The sequence below is a fragment of the Pundamilia nyererei genome, unplaced genomic scaffold, assembly GCF_000239375.1.
Source record: "Pundamilia nyererei isolate P.nyererei 1_Seehausen unplaced genomic scaffold, PunNye1.0 scaffold00273, whole genome shotgun sequence".
NCBI lineage: Eukaryota > Metazoa > Chordata > Actinopteri > Cichliformes > Cichlidae > Pundamilia > Pundamilia nyererei.
This window is the reverse complement of record NW_005187674.1, coordinates 83,859-106,360: the sequence shown is the minus strand read 5'-3', so window position 1 is coordinate 106,360 and position 22,502 is coordinate 83,859. Positions and strand designations below refer to the sequence as shown.

At 42.3% G+C, this 22,502-nt stretch overlaps 1 protein-coding gene across 1 annotated transcript in view; it reads left to right on the top strand.

Annotated features, from left to right (window-relative positions):
- kcnd1 (potassium voltage-gated channel, Shal-related subfamily, member 1) overlaps window positions 1–22,502 on the top strand; it is a 74,645-nt gene that overhangs the window by 10,148 nt on the left and 41,995 nt on the right. The window contains exons 2-4 of the mRNA XM_005750404.1: window positions 944–2,157; window positions 6,294–6,539; window positions 12,860–13,572. Coding sequence (XP_005750461.1) covers window positions 2,002–2,157; window positions 6,294–6,539; window positions 12,860–13,572 — 1,115 coding nt within the window. The 5' untranslated portion in view covers window positions 944–2,001. The remainder of the gene's footprint in view (window positions 1–943; window positions 2,158–6,293; window positions 6,540–12,859; window positions 13,573–22,502) is intronic.

The following is a 22,502-nucleotide window of genomic DNA, read 5'->3' as shown; positions in this document are numbered from 1 at the left end:
GGATGGATGGATGGATGGATGGATGGACCAATGTTGAGTGGATGTAATGAGGCCAGAACCAGGTTGAAAAATATCAGTTACAGTTACCCTTTGTGTTCCTGTTGCTTTGAGCTTATTGTTGGGTGTTTGCTTTTATTTCTCCTGCCTCATTGACATTGATTGTCTTTACCTGTGTGGTTACTCTCACCTGTGCTTCATTTCCACCAGCTGTTTCCCATTCCCTGATTAGCTAATGTGTATAAACGGTCCAGCCCTTCTCCTCAGTCGCTGTCTTAGTGTCTGTTTGTCTTGTTTACCTACCCATGTGGGCACCTTTTTGACTCCTGAAGGTTTTGATTCCTAAACCAGTGATAGATCATGAACAAAACTGCTCATTTAGTGTCGGGAGGATCTCAGTTCAGGGATATAGACATGTAGAACATGCTACCCTGCTGGGACTGTTTCACAGACTTCTCCACACAACCACTGGAAATTTATGTATAGTTTGGTTGCTCTGTGTTTACCGCTGATTGCAGTGATTAACATCAGCCTACTGAGCTGTCTGTTAGGTAGATGAGGGACCTCCTTCATCCAAATGGGACTAATAACAACTGACAGTGGTCATTAAACAGGTTGATTAAATCAGATTTGGACGCTTTGATGTGGTCTGGGTCAGGTTGTGTGTTCCGGTACGTCTGTTGCATTCCCGGACACTTGGTTACCCAAGTCCACACAAATCAGCTCCAGAAGTAGGAACAAAGACTCTTGGCTGTAGTACAATACGCCAACAAAAACAAAGTCTTTCTTCCCTGTAAGGACCTTTGCAGTTCCTACCTCTCTTCAGCTTTTTCCCACCCATACCTCCTCTTTTCTCTCTAAATTCAGTCTCTTCCCTCCTTCTCCTTCTCCTCCTGGTTTGTCTCTCACTCTCTGCTTCTTTTTCTGTTTGTGTGTTTTCTGACAGGACAACCATACATGGACATGGAGAAAGGAGCGCCTGACGTCTCTTCTACACTCAGAAACAAAGCTGGTGTCTCTCTTTCTCCACCACTAATGCCCCGGCAACTTCAATAAGAGGGAGAGACTAAAACACAGAGACAGATAAAGGGGAAAACAGCAAGCAAGAGCAGAAAGAGAACAAGAGGAAGAGTGAGGCTGCACAACCATAATCTCCACAGCTGAGAAACACTTAGAGGGAGGGAGGCAACACAGGCGATTCTGTCTATCTTGCAACTTCAGGGACCATCATCACAATTTAATAAGAATTTGAAAGGCTGCGGTGCTGCAACAAATCAGTCTTCACAGGGAAAGAGGGTGGGTGAGAGAGCTAGAGTCAGACAGAGAGAGAGAGCGAGAGAAAGGGAGGAGGCCAGACACAAATGTTTTAACGCTTCCCTACCTGGATTCATATCTTTCTGCCTTTTCTTGTAAATCCCCGCAGCAATAAACCTGTGACGGCAATATCAAAGAACCACTTTATTATTATTTTACACATAATCTATTGTGCTAAGACTGCTGAGATTTCAAGAAATTATGTTTTCCTATCAAGAGAGTTCATATTTTCAAGAAGTGCATCCTGTTTAGAGCAACAGGACTGAGAGGAACTTGTAGAGAAACAGAGAAATATTTTAAAAAAGCAGCGTTTACCCTGAGAAGTGTCTCGCAGGCCAGACGGAGAGGAACAGAAAGGACGGCGTCACGAGAAGACCATCCAAACTGCAACAAAATAAAAGCACGGGCCTCACGCTTGTTCATCGATCTGCTTTCCTGCCCCTTTACAGCTTTTTTTCATGGCTTGACACCCAACTGCAATCTGGCCCCTCCCTTCCCCTTTCCTTCCCCCCCAACATGTCCAACCACCTCGCATCTCACTGCCCAGACCGCCAAAGAAAATCAGGGCAGCTGAAGAAGTGAGCAAGGCTTTAACCGAGCCAATAAACATTTCATTAGCTCCATCCACTCTTCCCTCCTTCGACGAGGACAAGAACTCTCACACTCTACAGGTGGGCGCTCTGATACAACATGGCAGCCGGCGTGGCAACATGGCTGCCATTTGCACGGGCGGCGGCAGTTGGTTGGCTGCCGCTGGCCAAAAAGACGATGCCCAAACCTCCAGTGGACAACTCGTCCAGATCGGACGAGATCCTGTACCTCAACGTCAGCGGGGTCAGGTTCCAGGTGGGTGCTGGCGTCCACTGAGCGTGCTCTAAAAATGCTTTCAAAAAAGTGGCTGCAAGTTACAGGAATGTGTGATTTCACAGTTGAAAGCTTTGTGACTGACTTTGTAGAAAAGTTCGAGTTATGTAAAGAGAAAATTTACACTATTTTCATTGAACATCAAAGGTTGAACTCAAAACAATAAAAAAGAAAGAAAGAATTTATTTTAAAAACATGAAATAAAAGCAACATCTTTTCAATTTCTTGATGCATCCTCAATCATCCAGGAGATCTTTTCAATCGTCCTAACCAAGAATGAAAAGATGTAGTAAGCGTGTCATCAAGGCCAATGCCTTCTATTACACTCCCCAAACATACTTAATAGATTAAAAGTAAAACTATGACTGTAAAGTTTATATAAAAACTGTAAGTGAAATATAATATTAGGTTCTTTTTATTGGTTTTTAGTGTAAAGGACACTTACTGTGTGTTATGAGCTTCCATCCACTCACATTCTCACCTAGGACCAAGTTAAATTCCCACTTTACTTAACGTGCATGCCTTTAAATTACGAGTGGAAGTTGGAGTACCAAGACAGACTTTTTGACCTTTCAATAAACAATATGAAACCCTAAAAATAAAAAAACGGCAAGCAAACAACAAAAACTGAAATAAATGAAAAATCAGAAAATAATTTTTTTTTACATTTAACAGGATGGAACAATTAAAACGTTGATGTTGTTGAATAAAAACGATTTGGATTAATTGACAAATGAAATGCATAAAAACTTAACCTCTTACAAAGCATTGTGTATAAAAATCATCAGATATTTCTTTAGTAAATAATTTTCTGTTTCAGAAAATTAAACTGTTGAGATTAAATTAAATGTTGACATTAAGAATCTCATATGTGAGAGTCGCCCTGGGAGGAAAGGAAAGCCGAGGAGCTGGGCACCACGTTGGCATTATGTATGCCATGCTCATAATCTCCTACGTACATAACTGATGAATAACTAGAAGAGTTATTTTCTGGGTCTCTGAGGATCTAATGAATGTAGCATGTGTTTGAAAGAAGAAGCCCAGAACACACCTGTTTGTCCTGCTGGTGTCCCGCATGAATGAATCCTTAACATCCACCACCCTTAGCTTCAGCAGCCTTAACATCCACCCTACAGAGGACGTACCTCCACTCGTGTGTGTCACTGCTGGGTGTAAGTTATGCGTTGTGGGCTTGTCCAATATGAATGTAAATCCTCGGGATGCCGGGCTGCTTCGTGACAAATCAGAGGCCTCGTTTATCAACCGCCTGTGGTGCATAAGCAGTGTTTATGCTCGTGTCCACGTTCTCCATCAAACTTTTCTTTTTTTTTCTTGGTCTTTAGATTTAAAAGCACTCTTCTGCATGTGTAAACACAATTCCAGCAGTAGACAACGCCAATATTAATATCAGCTGTGCAAAATTTGCAGGTTGTCAGCTGTAGTTCAATAATTATTTATTTATTTATTTATTTTTTGCAGTGCAACATGAGTGAGTGAGTTTCAATTACAGCAAGCAGCTTTATTTCCCTGACATTCAGTCTTAAGCGAGGTTCCCTTTGTTATGACAAGAAAATGCAGAGTTTCTTCAGGTGAATTGTGCTTCTTTTAAATTAGTTTCTGCCTCCTGCTGCGTCTTTTTGATGTCAACAAAGCCTTTGTTACACACTGTGTTTGTTGGATGAGCAGCTCCATAAACTACAGCAGATCCAAAGATTCTGTTAATGCCATTCAGTTATTATATATTATATCATTTTATATGCATTATATAATAATTCAACATTGTTACATTTCAGTGCCCCCTCCTTCCCAGTTTTTTTTTTCTGTATAGCACAGTCTATTAAAAGCAAGTGTATCAGATAATGATGATGATGATGATAATAATAATAGTGAAAAACAAAAACAGTCCTCAGTGATCCTGGATTTTGATAAGAAAAACTACCTTAATTAGACTCCCAGCTCTCTTAGAGTTATTACTTTTTGTTTGTTTTAAGTTAGCAGGTCTTAATTTGTCGTTATTTTTTCTCATCAAAGTTGACCTATTTTCCTTTCACATAAAAACAAACCAGTGTATTAACTGAATCATGCTGTATGCTATATTAGCCTATATTTGTTCAGATTTTGAAAACGATGCTTTGGCTATGAGCAGTTACTCTTCAGTTATTCCTGAATGTTTACTGTTGTGGGATTACTGTAAAACAGCACTGATCCACACAGTTAGGCAGGGGGATGTTATTCCAACACAGCAAGCAGGAAAGAAATATTCCCAGCTCCACAAGAGAACGTTTAGAGCAGAGAACAGCTTTTGGGATTATTTGTAGGCTTCATGCAGACCTCATTATTCGAAGCTTTGGTTGTTTAATATGAGCCTTTCAAACATGGAATTCAACCTGTGGTGTTGGTCGGTTTTCTAGTCATTGAATGCGACAGTACTGAAATCAGGACCTGCTGTAAACACTCCCCAAATCAAACTGGACTGAAATTCCATTTGCAGGTCCTACAAAGGTCAACTTCTAATTTCCTCTAAAATTATTCGTACATTTGTCCTTTTTAATGAAGAAGAGCACTCTAAAGGTTATTAAAACTCATTATCTGTTGAAGTGTTACAGTCACTTGACATTTTTCTAGGAGGAAAATTAAGAGCTCTGTCACTTACAGAACTATTTCCAGAGACTCGTGCTCCCGTGATGTGTTCCAGCCACGCTCCTACTTCCACGGCAGCAAGTTGTAAATCCTGTACGTCTAATCAGCGCATTGATGTGCATTTGGGTAGAAATAATAATAAAATGGCTCCACAACTAAAATAGATTTGGGTAGCTTTCAGCGTACTTTCTGCTGCGGTGGCAAAATGAGTGGAAAGTTCTTGTCGAGCTTGTGACTTTGGCCTCATTTTTCAAAACAAAATGCAGCAGCTTGAAGTTGCTGTGAAAATAGAAAGTTACAGTAATGCTGCCATTTAATATGGAATCCTAAACAAAACAGCAGCGGCATTAAAAAGGCCCTGCTTCACCGTTACCTTTAGTTACTGACAGTCCACTGCTCCCATCTAACATCTCACTGCCTCCTTCAAACAGCACTTTTGCTTTTCACATGTGAATGTGATATTTGGATTTTTATTTTTAGAATCTTTTGTACATTTTACACGGGTCACTTCACTAAGCCCCAAACCACCAGTGGGAAGGTTACTTCAGTTTAGAAGTCGTTACCACGTTCTTCACTTTCTCAAAGGACTTGTTATATTTGATTTATTTTCAAATAAATGTTACCAACTTGGGAATGAAGCAGAACATTCCTCTAAACGCTCAAACCTTGACATCTAGGATCTCACTGCTGGCAGCATTTTAAAACAAGCTTTTCTCTTTTCTCTCCACAGACGTGTTTGTCGGTGGGCTATAGCAGTGCAGCACGATTTCATGTAGTTGTCGGAAACTAATCTGGCAGTTTGTTTGCTTCCTGCTGAATTTTAGATCTTTTTGAAACAGAAGTAGTTTGCTTACACTGACGGACTGCTTATAGCAGCCTAGATACTTTTGCTATTTGAGGGTGTTATTTCCAATGTAACACCGTGGACGAAATTGCATGTCCCTGGAACGAGCTTCAGTAACTGTGGCCTCCACCAACCCACCTGACTCTCACAGCATGCTGCTTCTTTGGGCTGTGCCTGATCAGGTCCCATGGGGCTAATGTCTGACCGCCTCAAAGCTCAGGGAAGTGACTGAAAGAATACAACTGGATAGGAACAAATTTGTCTGGGAGGGTGAGGTGTCCAGGAAGGCCTCAAAGTAGTGACACCACTCCTTCACATTAAAAAAAAGCATGTTGAGGTGGTTCAGGCATCTCACTAGGATGCCTCCTGGATGCCTTTTAAGCAAGGTATTTTGGACATGTCCTCCTGGGGAGGAAGCCCCAGGAATCATGTCTCTCAGCTGGCTTGGGAATGTCTTTGTGTCTCCCTGGTTAAGCTAGAGTCGGTGGTCAGTAAGAGGGAGGTCTAAGCTGCTGCCCCTGCAACCTGAATCTGAATAAGTGGTATAACATAAAAAGATGGACGATTGATGCTTACTGTACATGAGAACCTGAGAAAACTCCTCTATTCTTATTTCTTTTCCTTTTTTCTTCAGACATGGAAGAACACCCTGGACCGTTATCCTGACACACTGCTGGGCTCCTCTGAGAAAGAGTTTTTCTTCAACGAGGACACAGAGGAATATTTCTTTGACAGAGATCACGAGATGTTCCGGCACATTCTGAACTTTTACCGCACAGGAAAGCTCCATTACCCACGACACGAGTGCATCCAGGCCTTTGACGAAGAGCTGGCCTTCTACGGCATCGTGCCGGAGATCATTGGAGACTGCTGCATGGAGGTACACCTACTCTTTCTTCTACAAAGCCTCCCCCTTGTAGTTCAAAATGTTACTAATTGTTACAAACTGCATCACAAATGAGAACCCACTTATACACAGATTGGTATTCATCAAGTTAAAGAGATAAATTGGATTTTGTTCCGTTATGAACAACAGAGGACACATTTTCAGTTGTCATCAGTCACATTATTGCTTTTCAGGTTTGTCAAATTGCTCCTAATGGTGTATGCAGTAGTCTTTGCCACTGTCTACAATCAAGGAAATAAAGGATGTAATAATAGCCTGCTGAACCATCAGGTGTAGTAGGATGTCTGCTAACCACATCTAATGGGGTTAAAACGTCTAATAATGGCCATTTAACATTCTGAATAGTGCGGTATGAACAATCCTTATAGACAAAAGTGAGATTTTGGATTAAAAACCCCAAAATGTTGCATATTCTTGCCCAATGACTCCATCGAGCCTCTGGGCTTCATTACAGCTCTAACAGTCCAAATGATGAGGGCAGCAGGTTTCAGCTTTATGTTCTTTTAACTGCAGTCCTTTTAGACGACTTTATAACGCCTGCATCATTTGTAGTGTACTTATGTGAACCTTTGACCTTTTATCTCTTTCTAATGGTTGACTCTAATGCTGGTTATTCTGCTTCTGCACTCATTAAGTCTCTCTGGAGGGGAACATCATCAGCCAAACGCCTAAAGAGTAAAAACATTGATGGATCTGAGGGGACGACTAACAAGGGCTGCTCTCAAACCCCATTATCAAACTTCGACTCATTAAAACAGCGGTGATGAGCCCTCAGAAACGGCAGCAGCCCAAATACAATCTGATTTGCCTTTTTATTGCTCCTGATTTTGGAAAGCTCCTTACAACGGCTTTCTGTAGGGGATTTCTTTAACGAGCCTTAAACAAGTCTCTTTGTTCCCTGCCCACTCTCAGCACAACAGATCACCTTCAGAGCTTGTTTTCCCTTTTATTAGCCTTGTCTGCACAGACTTTATTTTTATATCCCCGTTTTTATAGCTGACCCATTCATTGACTCATGAATGAGTAATTGTTCATTTCCTCTTATTTGGCAGATCTGATCATTTCCACAAATGTTGATTCAGCTCTAACAAATTCTGGAATCTAAATTCTTTTTTTTTCTTTGAGTCTTCATCAATTTCCCACAAAATTTTTTTTAGTCCTTTAGTTGACAAATTCTATTCATGTGTTTGATATTTACTGAAATTTGCTCATTTACTGAATATTAACTCTCCTTCTAGATCAAACTGTAGAAGCTGCTCGCTGCTTTACATTTTACTTGTCTTGCTAAAAGCTTTCATGAATGCCAGCAGCAGGTGCTACAGAGAGAAACAGTGATCATTTAATACAGAATGATGTAAAAACCGGGTGAAAGTACTTTGTTTCTTAAAATCTTAAAACTCCTCTATAAAAATATATGTTCCTGTCATCAGTCTGTGTCTATTTTTAACTGAACGAACATCTTCAGAAAGTCGGGCGAAAAGCAAAGTTCAGCTTTCTGCTCCATCTCAACCTGGATGCGTCAGATTCTCCAGAGAGCATCTGGCTTTTATCCCGTCTTCCTTCTCTCACCCCAACCAATCACAGCAGATGGCCCCGCCCCTCCCTGAGCCTGGTTCTGCTGGAGGTTTCTTCCTGTTAAAAGGGAGTTTTTCCTTCCCACTGTCGCCAAAGTGCTCATAGGTGGTGATTGTTGGATTTACCTCTGTATGTATCATTGTAGGATCTACCTTACAATTGTTGTTGTGATTTGGCGCTGTATAAATAAAATTGAATTGAATTTTCTAATAATTTTTACCTTTATGATGTTGAACCATGCCCCTTCTTTGAATTATTGTGGTTCAATATCAAAGCAGATAACTGAGCACTCACTTGTAGCACATTTATAAATGATTAAACTCCATTAGCCTTACAAGTAACCATCAATTGATCTCAAACCACACAGCATTATTCCCAAACGTTACAGAAAAGGCAGCTGTGTGACCGAAGTTATTGCAACAGTGACCGACCTACTTGCTTTTCATGTGGCTCCTTTAAAGACGGGGACCAGGCGTGAGATTAGTTGCAGTCAGTTCCTGTCTTCAAACCAACTTTGGTGGCTCAAGACAGCAATAACACAGGGATAAGAAGAGTCTGCCTGCTATAACTTTTCATGCATTGTTGTATGAAGCCTGGGGTGGACTGGTCACCAATGGAGCGTGCAGATTCCACATATCAGGCATGACTCTCTCAGCCACAGACTAGGCTGAATGTAAACAGAGAGTAAAGTACTTGCACGATCTGATATCGTCGTGTTGGTGTTGTTCCCAGATCATCATACTACTAGTGTAAGGGAAAGTTTTAGGCGTGTGTTTCTCAGCTGGAGAGCAGAGAGTTGCTTTATTACAAACTGTTCCTTTTTACAAGCCTGAACTTTATGTCTTGTAGCTAACATCATGTACTCTGTGTAAAACACAAAATGTTATTTCAGTCAGATCCTGAGCCATCTGTGCGTTAATGCTGTTATTGTTCCATGTGCCTAAACGCACGCAGTGCTTTGGGATTTTCTGCACTGTGTAAAACAGAATCAGAGTTTTGCACCATGGCTGCAGTCTCACAAGCTATAGTTCAAAAGCCTTGTTATGTCTGAAAAAGCATATGTGCTTGGTTTGTTGGCTTTGTTGGCCACTGATGATGCAGCTGCTGTGGTCAGCTGATAGAGAGGAACAGCCACACTCATGAGTGAAAAGATCAACCATAACCTGACTGTCATTCATAAATTAGAACTTGCAGCCTATGATGGGTCATTTTCATATATTTATTAACTCTTAGACTCTGAAGGTTTGCTGTTGATTTCACTGAGCAAAACAAGATGCCCCCTTCCCTGTATGGAGGTTCAGAGAGGTGTTTAAAAAAAGTGATGCTCTGCAGGAGAGCGGAAAAAAATCTCTCATCAAAACAGACAGTTTACTTAATCATCTACAGTAGCGTAATATTCATCCTCTCTTTAAACTGACAGCTTTTTGTGCCGTCGAATCTAACTTTATTAAATATTCAATACCAAAGCTTACTGTAATCTGATTACTTTTTTCAAGTAAGCAATAAAGTAAGGGATTACGATTGCAAAAAAGTAATTAAATTACTGCTACTTTCCCATAAGCATCCTGCGTTACTAAACGGATTTTGATTGTGAGAGTGTCTCATGACAATGATGTACGAGCGTGCGACGTATGTGGCAGCAACAGTATGGAGTCCAGGAGAGAGTACGACCATGCAGCGTTTAAGCTTGGAAGTACTCACATTACTAGTTTGATTCTGTAAAAAGTGACAAAACCATTAGTGTCCACTGTACATTCTTTGTGGGACGAAACGTTTTTATACAGCCAAAAAATTAATTTCAAATCTGAGCGAGTGCTGAGCACGCTGCCATGAGAATGTGAAATTCACAGAGAAACCCCACCCACTGACATGACCGCTGTGGCACCGGTGCAAACCTCCCCCGCCCCACTCCTGCTAAACAGGTGACAATAGATTTAAGAGCGACAGGACTCAGTGCTGCTGAATCTTTGATTTTCTTTATTTTCTGCTGTGTTTCACTTGCATCTATTTGAAAGAGTGAGTGCAAACACAAAACATTATTTTATTCTATATGCTGGAATATGCAGAATATAGGTTTAAATGTTAAACACATTTCTCCAAGTCTGTTGCAAATAATTTAATTTTTTCTTAATGCATAAAGTTAAAAGATTAAAAGTAAAAAGTTTTAAAAAGAGACTTTTCATTTGATTCAATTTTATATGATGGATTATGCAGAAAAAAATAGAATTGAGCTGAAAGGTCTATCGCTTTATTATGTATTCAGGTTGTGTATCATTTTTGTTAAAAGTAACTGAGTAATAAAGTAACTAATTATAGTAATCAGTAAAGTAACGGGGCTACTTTAACGGTTTTAATTCTGGCATGTTAAACCATCTATTGTATTTGTACTTGAACTATGAGACTGCATCGTAGATATTAATTTGACTAATTATAATGTCGACATTTTGTAACATAAATCCAATTAGTCCCACGATGAGTTGCCTTTTGACAGACATGTTATGAAATAGCGCTTTGGAGGGAAGCAAAGCAAGAAACATTGATGCTGCTCTGTGTGTGCGCACTGCTGAGAGAAGGCAGGGAGTGATGGCTTATCTCTGTTCTGATCTCTGTGTAGAAATGTTACAAAAAGCCTGAAACACTGGAACCTACTCTGCTCCCTTTAAAAAGGAAAACGTGCATCCTCGCATGCGTCTAGCAATAGCATTCTCCTCCTTCCTCACTCTGACTCTCTGTTGAGTTCAGTTTGCTTCTGCTCTGTTTCAGTAACATATCAGTATTATTGCAAAGCGGATCTGTGTGGGGCTCAGAGTGAGGACTGAGTAAACAGCAACAGGACAGAGCCAAAGTTTTGTTAATGCACTCAAAGCTTTGACCCATCCAGCCCTGCCAATTACGCACTCTTCCTGATAACATCTCTCCCTCTCATCCCAAATAGATGAACACTCCTAGCAGCAACTGACACACACACATAGCATAGACATGTTTTTTGTGTTAAATGTACAGCCATTGTTTTATTATTTGATGGACAGAGGAGTTGCGCTCATCAGCACAGGCTGACTCGCCGTGATTATATGTTGGCAAATGATCTATATTTATATATTGGATCTTGATTTATTGCAGACCTTCACCAATCTGTTTTAGAGGGATTGCAGTCAGTGCGAGTAAACCATGTCAAAGTTGTGTCTTTGCCCCAGATTAGGGGAAAAGTATTGTATTGTTTATTTGTAGTTTATGCATCAGAAAGTTTTCAGTAAACTACATTTTTCAGACATAGTTGTGAAAGTTGTCTTCCTTCTCCCACCCCAACCGGCCGTGGCAGATGGCCCCGCCCCTCCCTGAGTCTGGTTCTGCTGGAGGTTTCTTCCTGTTAAAAGGGAGTTTTTCCTTCCCACTGTCACCAAAGGGCTTGCTCATAGGGGGTCATATGATTGTTGGGTTTTTCTCTGTATGTGTTATTGTAGGGTCTACCTTACAACATAAAGCACCTTGAGGCGACTGTTGTTGTAATTTGGTGCTGCAGCAATAAAATTGATTGATTTGAAAGTTATTACAAACTCTAAAACTAAGATAAAAACATCGTAAATATTGGAAAGCATTGTTCTGATTTAATAATTGAGCCAATGATGGGCTATTTCACCAAAGGAGCTCTACTCTGATGCTTCTTTGATTAGAAGTATGCCACATAACTAACCAAAATAATACTTTCTTTTCACTAATATCATAGCAATAACTGCAATGACCATGAAAGTGACAACAGAAACAGGTACCTATTAGTTAAAAATATTAGTTAATTACTTTAAAGTATTTCTTCTTCTTTGCCTTCCAAACGGCATTATTCTGAGGTTCTTTAAACCAGCCATCCCCAACCCCCGGGCCTCGGACCGGTACCGGTCCGTGAGTCGTTTGGTACTGGGCCGCGAGAGTTGAGGCTCAGGTGTGAAATGTGTTGTTTTCAGGGTTTTTATCGGTTTTCAGTGTTATTTTGTTATCGTTTTTATCATTAACTCGGTTTTCCTTGGTCTTTTCACGTGTGTTATGAATAAATCTTCATTTTTTCGGTACCGGTACTAGTTTTATTTTGTTGTATTTATCCGCGACACCTTAAAGGCCGGTCCGTGAAAATATTGTCGGGCATAAACCAGTCTGTGGCGCAAAAATGGTTGGGGACCGCTGCTTTAAACGATATAAGTAAAATATTGCTGAATTGGAGCTTCACCTCATCACAAAATTCATGGTTTACTCTGATTGGTCAACTCCAGAAACCTGAGAAAGGCTCTTATGTATCAGCATTAGAAAAGGACAAATAAGTATCTGAAAGGATTTTGTATAACTTCTGTCTGTTGATGTTTTGGCTCAAGGATAGGGTACGAGGGCAGCCCAGCTGCTTGTAGGCAGTTTAAAGTCACAAGGTCTTTCCTTATCTACAGTGTAGGTGTACGAGGGGATTTGTGGAACTCTTTGTGAGCACAGACTATCAGAATTGGATGCTTGTTGTGCCTGTAATGTATGTTCACCTGTTCTCCTTTCATAGTAAATGGACCTAGAGTTTGTATTTTTATCTGTCTTCTGAAAAATTCTTTCTACATGAGAAGAAACCTGATCTCATCATAAACTACATACAGTTGTTACAGAATCCCTTTGTTATATGCTCAGCCACATCAGGCACTTAATGTAAGCGACACTAAAGTTTTTCTTTTCCATTCCCCTTTCCTGTGAAGGAATACAGAGACAGGAAAAAAGAGAACCAGGAGCGTCTGGCAGAGGACACAGAGGCCAACGAGTCAATGGACGCCCCACTTCCTCCTGACAGCACCCCCAGGGAGCGTTTGTGGCGAGCCTTTGAGAACCCTCACACCTCCACCATGGCGCTTGTCTTCTACTATGTCACTGGCTTCTTCATTGCTGTGTCAGTAATCGCCAACGTGGTGGAGACGGTGCCCTGCCGGCCTCCAGAGGGCAGAGTTAAGGACCTTCCCTGTGGGGAGAAATATCAGCTGGCCTTCTTCTGCATGGACACGGCCTGTGTGCTCATCTTCACCTTCGAGTACTTGATGCGCCTGTTCGCCGCGCCCAGTCGTTGCAAGTTCATGCGCTCTGTGATGTCTGTGATTGACGTAGTGGCTATAATGCCATACTACATTGGCCTGGTGATGCCCGAGAACGAGGACGTGAGCGGCGCCTTCGTCACCCTCCGGGTTTTCCGCGTCTTCCGAATCTTCAAGTTCTCACGTCACTCACAGGGTTTGAGGATTTTGGGCTACACGCTCAAGAGCTGCGCCTCCGAGCTCGGCTTCCTGCTCTTCTCCCTCACCATGGCCATCATCATCTTCGCCACCGTCATGTTCTACGCTGAGAAAGGCACCAAAGGCTCCACCTTCACTTCCATCCCGGCCTCCTTCTGGTACACCATCGTCACCATGACGACCCTGGGGTGGGTAAACATCAGTTCAGTGTTGTGTGTTTGCTGGCCTGACGTGTAACAGATTTTTATCCTGCTACTGATGACTGTACACCTGTTAAGATCGTCCCCATGGCAACCTTGGCATGTTCAGTTTCCGTAAACACTCTCGTGTCGGGACATGGATACGTCCTCATTATTAGTTATGGAAGACAGTTTTACTGTCTGTTTCCACCATGAAAAGAGATGAAGTGTGTGCGTTGCGTGTGTGTCTGTGTGTTTGCTTCCCACTCGTTGCTTGTCGAGTACGGTGGTGTATCTTCACCCTGCTGCCGCCTACACTCATCACCGCTGCCATGTGGATAGAGTTTGATTGTGTGTGTTTCTGTGTGTGTGTGTCTTCACCCTGCAGCTCTCCAGCCCTGATCTATTATCTGCTGTTCAAAGAGCCTTTGGAAACATCAGAAATAGAGCGTGAGTCAGGAATCTGCCATAAGCTGAGAGCGAGCCGACCATACTGCTTTTTAACAACACACAGTCAGCGCGTCTTCTCTATACGACTCTTTACACCTACCTGTCTGTGAATGGAGAGAAAGAGAGTTCAAAAGGTGTGAATGGGAAAGTGTGAATTGCTGCGAATGACTCAAACTGCTCAGTATTGTAGTAAACAATCAGCAGTGTTAAAATGTAAAGAGTTGAAACACTGACTTATTTGGGTGAAAGAAAATAAAAGGTTTTATGGGGTTTTTTCCAGCACAATGCTGGCTATTAAAATCCTGCACTTTGCATCGCATCCACTGCAAAACAAGATTAATGGGTTAGAGAGTTTTATAAAGCTTAAAGTCACGTAAATGATGTTTTGGGAATTTTTGTAACTCACGTGTTGTGCTGCCACCAGATTGTACAGAGGGAGCAGTTTGAAAAGATTACATTTTCTCTAGAAACAAAACTCTTTTGCTTCCAGGTTTGACTTATTCTCCTCTCATACCAGCGCTGATGTAGCTGGTTTGCCTGGGTGGCACACCCATTGTTCACAAGCGTAGTGCAGAAGGTACTCGTGCCCTAAGCACCGGTATAATTGCTATGGAACTGTGTCGACGTCACCATTGGTGTGCAAAGTGACCAATAATACTGTGGCCCTAACACAGCACCAATTAGGGTGGGAAAACCTATTCCATTAAAATTAGCATCACTTTGATTGTACAACAAACTAATGCAGTTTCACATCTCCTTTATAGGACAGAAGGCTTTAATGCTTAAACGCATTCAGTTTAAAGTTTCATAGCTCTGATGTGAAGCCATCACATTAGAAATAAACAGCAGCACTTAGCGCTCACTCAACATTAAAATAATTAACTCAAATTAAAATGTTCTGTGGGCTGAAACAAACACATCTTAAGAGAGACAGACCCCTCTCACTTTGAGTTATGACTGGCTATAACCCAAAAGGACATCTTGTACATAATGAGCTATAGGAAAACAGGAGCATGTGCAGGTCATGTGGTGTCCACATTAGTTGACTGGTGATGCGCAAAGTGATCATCATCAGTCTATTCTTAGTGATCCTCTGTGTGGAGGACTGTGTGGCCACCATCCACCCCAGCCTCCATCTGCTAACAAATACAATTCACAAATACATTTTAATGGAATTATTTGACAAATTACAAGGCTTAATGTGTGGTGCTGAAGAAGTGTTGTCTAGTTTATGGTTATAACTCGTAACCAAGCTTGTTAACTGATTACTTAGTACTCCACCATGTCACTTAAATATAGTCACTTCTGGCTTCAAAACAAACATCAAAATGTGGAGTCCAGAAACCAACTGGTAACAATGTTTTCAAAAGTAATGTTAAAAATGTTAAATATAAAACGTCATCATAATCCCCAAAGCAAGAGAGAGGAGAACAATTTTCAAAGTCTAACAAAACACATGCACCTCTCCTCTCCTTCCTGCACTGCATGCTGGGAGTGTGAGTGAATGGGTGTGTGAAGGTGTTTGGTGAGTGCGTGGAGCTGCTGAGTGAGTTTGGGACGTTTGGACTGTTTTTTTCGGAAAACTTTGGGCTTATGGGTGGTTAAAAGCAAGGTAAGGCAAGTTTATTTCATTGTGTTGGGTGAAGTGAAGAATTTTAGTTAATTGGCCAGTTTTACCTTGAGTCATGGCGTCCCTCCCCAGTGAGGGTTCGCCTCCCCTGTCTATTATACATGGGGCCAGGGTGGTGGCACCCCAGCAGTACACCGTGAGCAGGTTCTGCTAGCTGTTGGTGAACAGGTGGGCCATGAGAATATAACTTATGGCTCTCGGATGAACAAGGCTGTGAGGAGCGCTTGGTTCACCCGTTGGTTGAAAGGGGGATCATTCTGGATGATTTGTTTGTGGCTGTTTCGCCACTGTTTGTGTCATCTACGCGGGTTACCGTCCCGCCGTTCATCCCGAATGAGCTACTTGAAAAGGAACTGACCCGCTTTGGAAAGTTTGCTAGCGGGTTCAGGGTTGTTCGTGTTGGCTGCAAAGACGCCAGTCACTATGAAGGCAGGCCTTCGTGTACCTGAACGATCCTTCGCAGACACTGGAAGTGTCGTTTAAAGTAAGATTTGAAAACGGCTTATATACTGTTTACGCCAGTGCAAGTAGCATGAAGTGCTTTGAGTGTGGTGATGTTGGCCATAAACGCTCATCCTGCCCTCACAAAGAGCAGGAGGTGCGCCGTGAACAAGAGGTTCATGCTAGTGGGGTGAGTGAGCAGGAGCGCGCTGTAGATGCTGGTACGGGAGAACCGGCGGCTCGTAGCGGTGCGGAGCCGTCTACGAGCCGCGCTGTCATCAGTGAGCCGTTAGCGGCGCAGGGTGACAGAATGGAGGTCGCAGCCAGTGCTCCACAGGCTGGGCTAGAAGAACAGGGGATAGTACACGGGACTAATGAGGTGGAGGATGGATGTGATGACATACAGGACAGGGAAAGTGTGGAGGAAAATCAGGACAGTGGACAGACCAAAGTAACGGCAAGGGAGGTGGGTATTGTGAATGTAGTTTCAGGTTCTTTGAGCACAGAAAATGAGGAAGACGACTTGTTGGAAGATGATTCCCGGTCACAATGCTCTGATGTTGTTTCACAAGAAGACCATCAGCAGTCGTATTCCTTAGAAGATATAAACCGCTTTTCGGATGAGACATTTGGTATGCAGTCTGTGGAAGTCACTGAGTTTTTTCCAGATGTTGATCTTTTTATAAAATCTGTTCTGAAAATAAGAAGAGTTGTTGGTTATGAACAATTGAGCAAACAGAAAAGATTCCATCTTAAAAAGATCCTGACTAAGTTAAGGAGGGAAAAACGAGGAAAAGCTCCTTTAAAAGCATAGTAAAATGTTCTGAGCACTAAGGGTGTCTTTCTGGAAGCGTCTCACTGTCTTTTCTCTTTTTCTCCTCCTCTTCTCTCTGTCTTATATGGCAAATTTGAGAGTAGGCACACTTAACATTAATGGGGGTAGGGATAGGGAAAGGTGTGCAGTCTTGGTGGAGCTTAGCAAGAACAAAAACATTGATGTGTTCATTTTGCAGGAAACACATAGCACTATGGATAATGAGACAGAATGGGGAATGAGTTGGAGTGGGCAGGCTTTTTTAAGTCATGGTACTAACCTTAGTGCGGGTGTAGCAATTTTATTTTCTAGGCACCTTCAACTGTCACATGTTTCTGTCTGTGAGATCGAGCAGGGAAGGGCATAGGTAGTAAAAGCAACCATCAAGGGAATATCATTTGCTTTTATGAATGTGTACGCCCATAACTCAGCTGCGGGTCGTGTGCGATTATTTTGTAAAATTAATGATGAGTTATCAAAATTAAATAGTGGTTCAATAATAGTGGTGGGAGGGGAATGGAATTGCATAACCCACTTAAGTGCGCATGCGCCATTAGCGTGTTGCCTGCTGTAACCCTAATTTCCTTTGGGATTAATAAAGTATTCTGATTCTGATTCAGATTCTGATTCAGTTGACAGAAACACAGTAGAACCTCACGCACCTTCGAGCTCACTTTTGTCTACAATCGTTCTTCAGAAGGATTTGACTGATGTGTGGAGGAAGCTCCATCCCACAACCAGACAGTATACATATGTTAAAGTTTCTGAGAGCAGTGTGAAGGCAGCTAGGCTTGATAGATTATATGTCAACCAGATGTATAATAATAGACTCGTTAAAGCATTGATGCATCTTCCATCTGTTCGCACTGGCACTTTAACGTGCAGCTGATTCATGACAAAGAGAGCTTTTTCTGACTTCTGGTGCCACTGGAAACAAAGGAAAACTGACTTTTGCAATTTGGCTCAATGGTGGGAGATGGGGAAAACACAGATTAAGCTTTTTTGTCACCAGTACACATCACATGCAACGACCGCTATTAAAGACTACTATGAGGACTTAGAACGAGGGCTCAAGAGGCTAGAGACTGAGATTATAAGTGGGACAGATAATACAAATAATACCTGGGACAGCAGGAGGAAGGCTTTGGGCAAGTTTCTTCACAAAAGGGCAAAGGGTGCTCTTATTTGGACTCGGATTTCTACTATTAAAGAAATGGATGAGCAACAAGGTTCTTGTTTAAGCTGGAGAAAAGGTTTCGAGCGTCACACCAAACGTTGCACTTACGGCTTCCAAATGGGAAGGTGACATCTGACTCAGTGGAAATGAGGAAGCTTGCCACTGACTTTTATGCCAGCCTCTTCAGTGCTGACACGAGTGACCCTGAATGTGTGACGAAGATGCTGGTGGGGCTGCCACGGCTGAATCGGCTGTGTTGGAGTCTGCTATTTCATTTGAGGAGATGTCTTCAGCAGTTCAATGACTCAATGGTGGTCGGTCATCAGGAGTTGATGGTCTTCCTGCGGAATTTTACCAGGAATTCTGGTCGCTGCTAGGAGAGGACATTCATGAGGTTTTCACATTCTGTATGACCACTGGGATCTTGCCAACGAGTTGCACGAGGGCAGTTTTGACTTTACTGCCAAAGAAAGGGGACCTGGGCTTGCTCAAAAATTGGAGGCCTGTCTCTTTGCTTTGTACGGACTACAAGATTCTTGCAAAATGTCTTTCTAACAGGTTGAAGACCTGTATTGACATGATTGTTAATGTGGATCAAGCATACTGTGTCCCTGAAAGAACTATTATGGACAACTTGTTTTTAATTCGAGACATTATTGATCTGGCCAAGCTCAAGGACTTGGATTTGGGGTTTTTATCTCTGGATCAAGAAAAAGCTTTTGATAGAGTTGATCACCACTATTTGTTTAAAACTTTGGAAGCTTTTGGGTTTGTGAACATTTTCATTTCTTGGATCAAATTGTTGTATTCAAACGCTGCTGTCATGTTAAAGATGGGGGGAGGGTTAAGTCGGCCTGTTCCAGCTCAGAGGGGCATCAGGCAGGGATGCCCTCTTTCTGGTATGTTGTATACGCTGGCCATTGAACCCCTTTTACACCATCTTAGACAGGGACTCTCAGGTTTTACCTTTGAAGAAGCAGGAAGTCCAGTAAAATTGTCAGCTTATGCTGATGATGTTACGGTTTTTATAACCAGTCAAAGTGATATTAAAACACTCAGACAGACACTGGACTTATATGAGCGAGCATCCTCCGTGAAGGTTAACTGGTCAAAGTGTGAAGGTTTCATTTTGGTAGGGTGGGTTGATGAGGAGGAGCCAGTGTTATCGGCAGACTTACAGTGGAACAGGGAGGGACTGAAGTGTTTGGGAGTGTTTTTGGGAACTGATGCCTTTCAGGGGAAGAACTGGGAGGGTGCTGTTGAAAGAATTGCTGCCCGGTTGTCTCGATGGACTTGGGTCCTGCCACAGTTGTCCTACAGGGGAAGGACTCTGGTTGTTAACAACCTCGCCGCTTCTGTACTCTGGCACCGTGCTACTGTTGTTGAACCTCCAGCCTCTCTTATAGAGGAGATACAAAAAAGACTGGTTAATTTCTTTTGGGGAGGGTTTCATTGGATCAGGTCTGCTGTGCTGTCCCTACCTGTGTCAGAGGGGGGTCAGAGTTTGATTGACCTTCGCAGCCGTATCACAGCGTTCCGTCTTCAGACAGCACAGCGTTATCTTTATCAAAGACAACAACCACCCTGGCTCAAGACTGCATCTACGCTGCTTCACAGAATAAAGGACCTTACATATGACAAGCACCTGTTTCTTATAGACTTAACTGGCATGGACCTTTCACAGACCTCTGTTTTTTACCAGTCTGTTTTGACTGCTTGGAAGACTGTTTTTAAAGTACAGAGAGACTGTTCTCAATTTTATGGTGATTTTGTTGAGGAGCCTCTTTATTACAATCCCTTGGTGCCAAGTAGGATGCTTGTGTGCAGAGGTTCCTCGTAAATGCTGGTCTTATCAAGCTGGCGGGCCTGAGGACGGCAGGGCAGTGGAAAACAGCTGCCAAGCTGGCTCAGGAGACTGGAATCAGATCTCTGCGCTTTCTGGAGAAGTTAGTGGAAGAAGTCATGGGTGGTCTTCCTGGACTCGTAAGGGCTGCGCTGGGGACTCGCTCTGCCGGTGGTCAACCAAGTTCAGCTGACTTTCCCTCGTTGTCTGTTTGTGCCGCAGTTGGGGAGCAGGATGAGGAGGGAGGCTCTCTTCTTTCCTTTCGAACACCTGTTCTGACCTGTCAACGATTTCGAAGAAGGCGATATATGAGGTGGCTGTAAAGGTGCTGAACAGGGGATTGTTGGCTGGTGTTCTGGAGTCAAAGTGGTCAGGTGTGTTGGCTCCGGGGTTATCTCTAAGGGGCAGCTGGAGGTCCCTGTACAAACCTCCCACAGAGAAATGCAGTGCGGCTCTCCAGTGGAGAATAGTGCATGGGGCCGTGGCTACGAACAGACACGTGGCACATATGGATCCACGAACAGGGAACCACTGTCCTTTCTGTCTGACTGAGGAAACACTGCTGCACCTGTGGCTTGGCTGTCCCAGGCTAGCTGGTCTTTTTTCATTGCTTGCTGGCCTTGGGAGTGTTTTGGAGGAGGGTCTCTTTATCCTGGGTAGGAAGCGTAGGAAGGTTTGCTTGATTCATTTTTTAATAGGTCAGGCTAAGATGAGTATATGGCTCACAAGGAGGAACAAAATGAAGGGAACCGGATCTGTTAATTTAGGAATTATGTTTAAATGGTTAGTAGGTGCACGTTGAAAGTTTGTTTATTACAAGATGGTGTCCAACATTGAAGAGTTTGTCTCTATTTGGGGCATTAATGGAGTTTTGTGTATTATGACTGATGATAATTTAGTTTTGAATTTTTGAAGAAAGCTGAATGGAGTGTCTTCTGGTTTTGTTTTTCTTTTTTTGTGTTTATTGTATTTGGGTGGGGTTGATGGTGGGAGGGGAGGGTCGTTCATATGTTGATTTGGCATTCATTTTCAGTTATGGTTGTAAGTTGAGGCATTGATATAATAAAGGTGTGTCAAAGGTCTCCTCTCCTCTCCTCTCCTCTGTCTCCAGGTCCATTACTTATCAGCAGGGAGAGGCTGACCTCTAAATGGATTCTGCAGGCAGCAAAACATAACCAGGGCTTTTACCTCCTCCCTCTTTCCTTCATTTCTTCTCCTCTGTCTTTCTTTCTACACCCTTGTAGCGAGTATCCCTTTCTTTCCTTCGCTTTGTTGCTGTTTTCCTTCCCTTTGGCTTCACACCAGAAAACATGTGTGCTAACAGAATAAATAAAACTGCACTGTGATGGATGAATTGCCTCAACGGCCCAAATATTGACCTGTGGAAATCAGGTCAGCAGTCACCAGCCTCTTCAAATCTCTTCTTTAATAATCTCCTCTGATGTTTGATGTTCATAAATTAAGTAGAAAAAAATTAATAAAGCTGTCAAAATAAAAATGAAATTTGATATTGGAAATGATGGACATCATTTCATTTCCCTGGAGCTTTGGAGCAGAGTGACCCAGAGTTTTGCATCTGTGCTTTTATGAAGGCCCCAGTAATGCTGAACAGTATGGACACGTTTTCATCAGAGTGGTAAATATGTTGACTCATTGTCTGCTAGTTTGTGTTCAAGCACTGAAGTCAATGCAGAAGCTTAAAGCTGCATTCTTTCCAAAGACCAGCAGGGGGCGACTGCTGTGGTTGCAAGAAGAACTCCAATTAGAGAAATCCTGCCTCAGTAAATGCTTTTCTAATGAGTTTATGGACTCATTCAGTAGCTTTAAATCTACTGACTATAGCATGATTTTAATCTGAAATATTATGGTACTCACTGGAACCAAAAAGAAGGATAAAGCGAGATATTAGGGCTGGCCTGCTGTGTGACTCACAACTCACTGCTATTGGCCTTTTCCACTCGTTTTTAGGGTTTTCCAGGGTTCTCCATTGTTGTGTTGTTTGTGCTGCATACAAATGAGATTATGGGACTTAAGACCACGTTGGTATAATGACCCCAAGAACATTGAACTGGTACTCAGTTGTAATGGAAAACAACTGAAATCAAGTTGAATCAAGTTGAGTAGGTACTAGAGGAATAGAGACATGTCGACACTAGGGCTGCCACAAACAATTATTTTGATAGTCGACTAGTCCCCGATTATTTTTGCGATTAGTCGACTAATCAGATCATCATCCATTGGACTTAAATTGTACAGCTTATTGCACCAGCAGCATCTGCTCTTATATAACTATCATTAGCTTACAGCTTTAAGTGTTTAAGGTATGTGCTAACTAAAAATTAGGGATGGGTATCGTTTAGGTTTTATCCGATACCGGTGCCAAACCGGTACTTTTGAAACGGTGCCGGTGCTTAAACGGTGCTCAAACCGGTGCTTAAAGAATGAAGAACACAAACTTTGTCCAAAAACCTCTCATGTTCAGCTGTTTTTTTGTAAAAAGATAACAATGTTAGCCTTTTCTGCAGCTATGGGGCATATATGGCATCACTCTTGGCTGGAAGCAGTGCTTAAACAATGGAAAAAA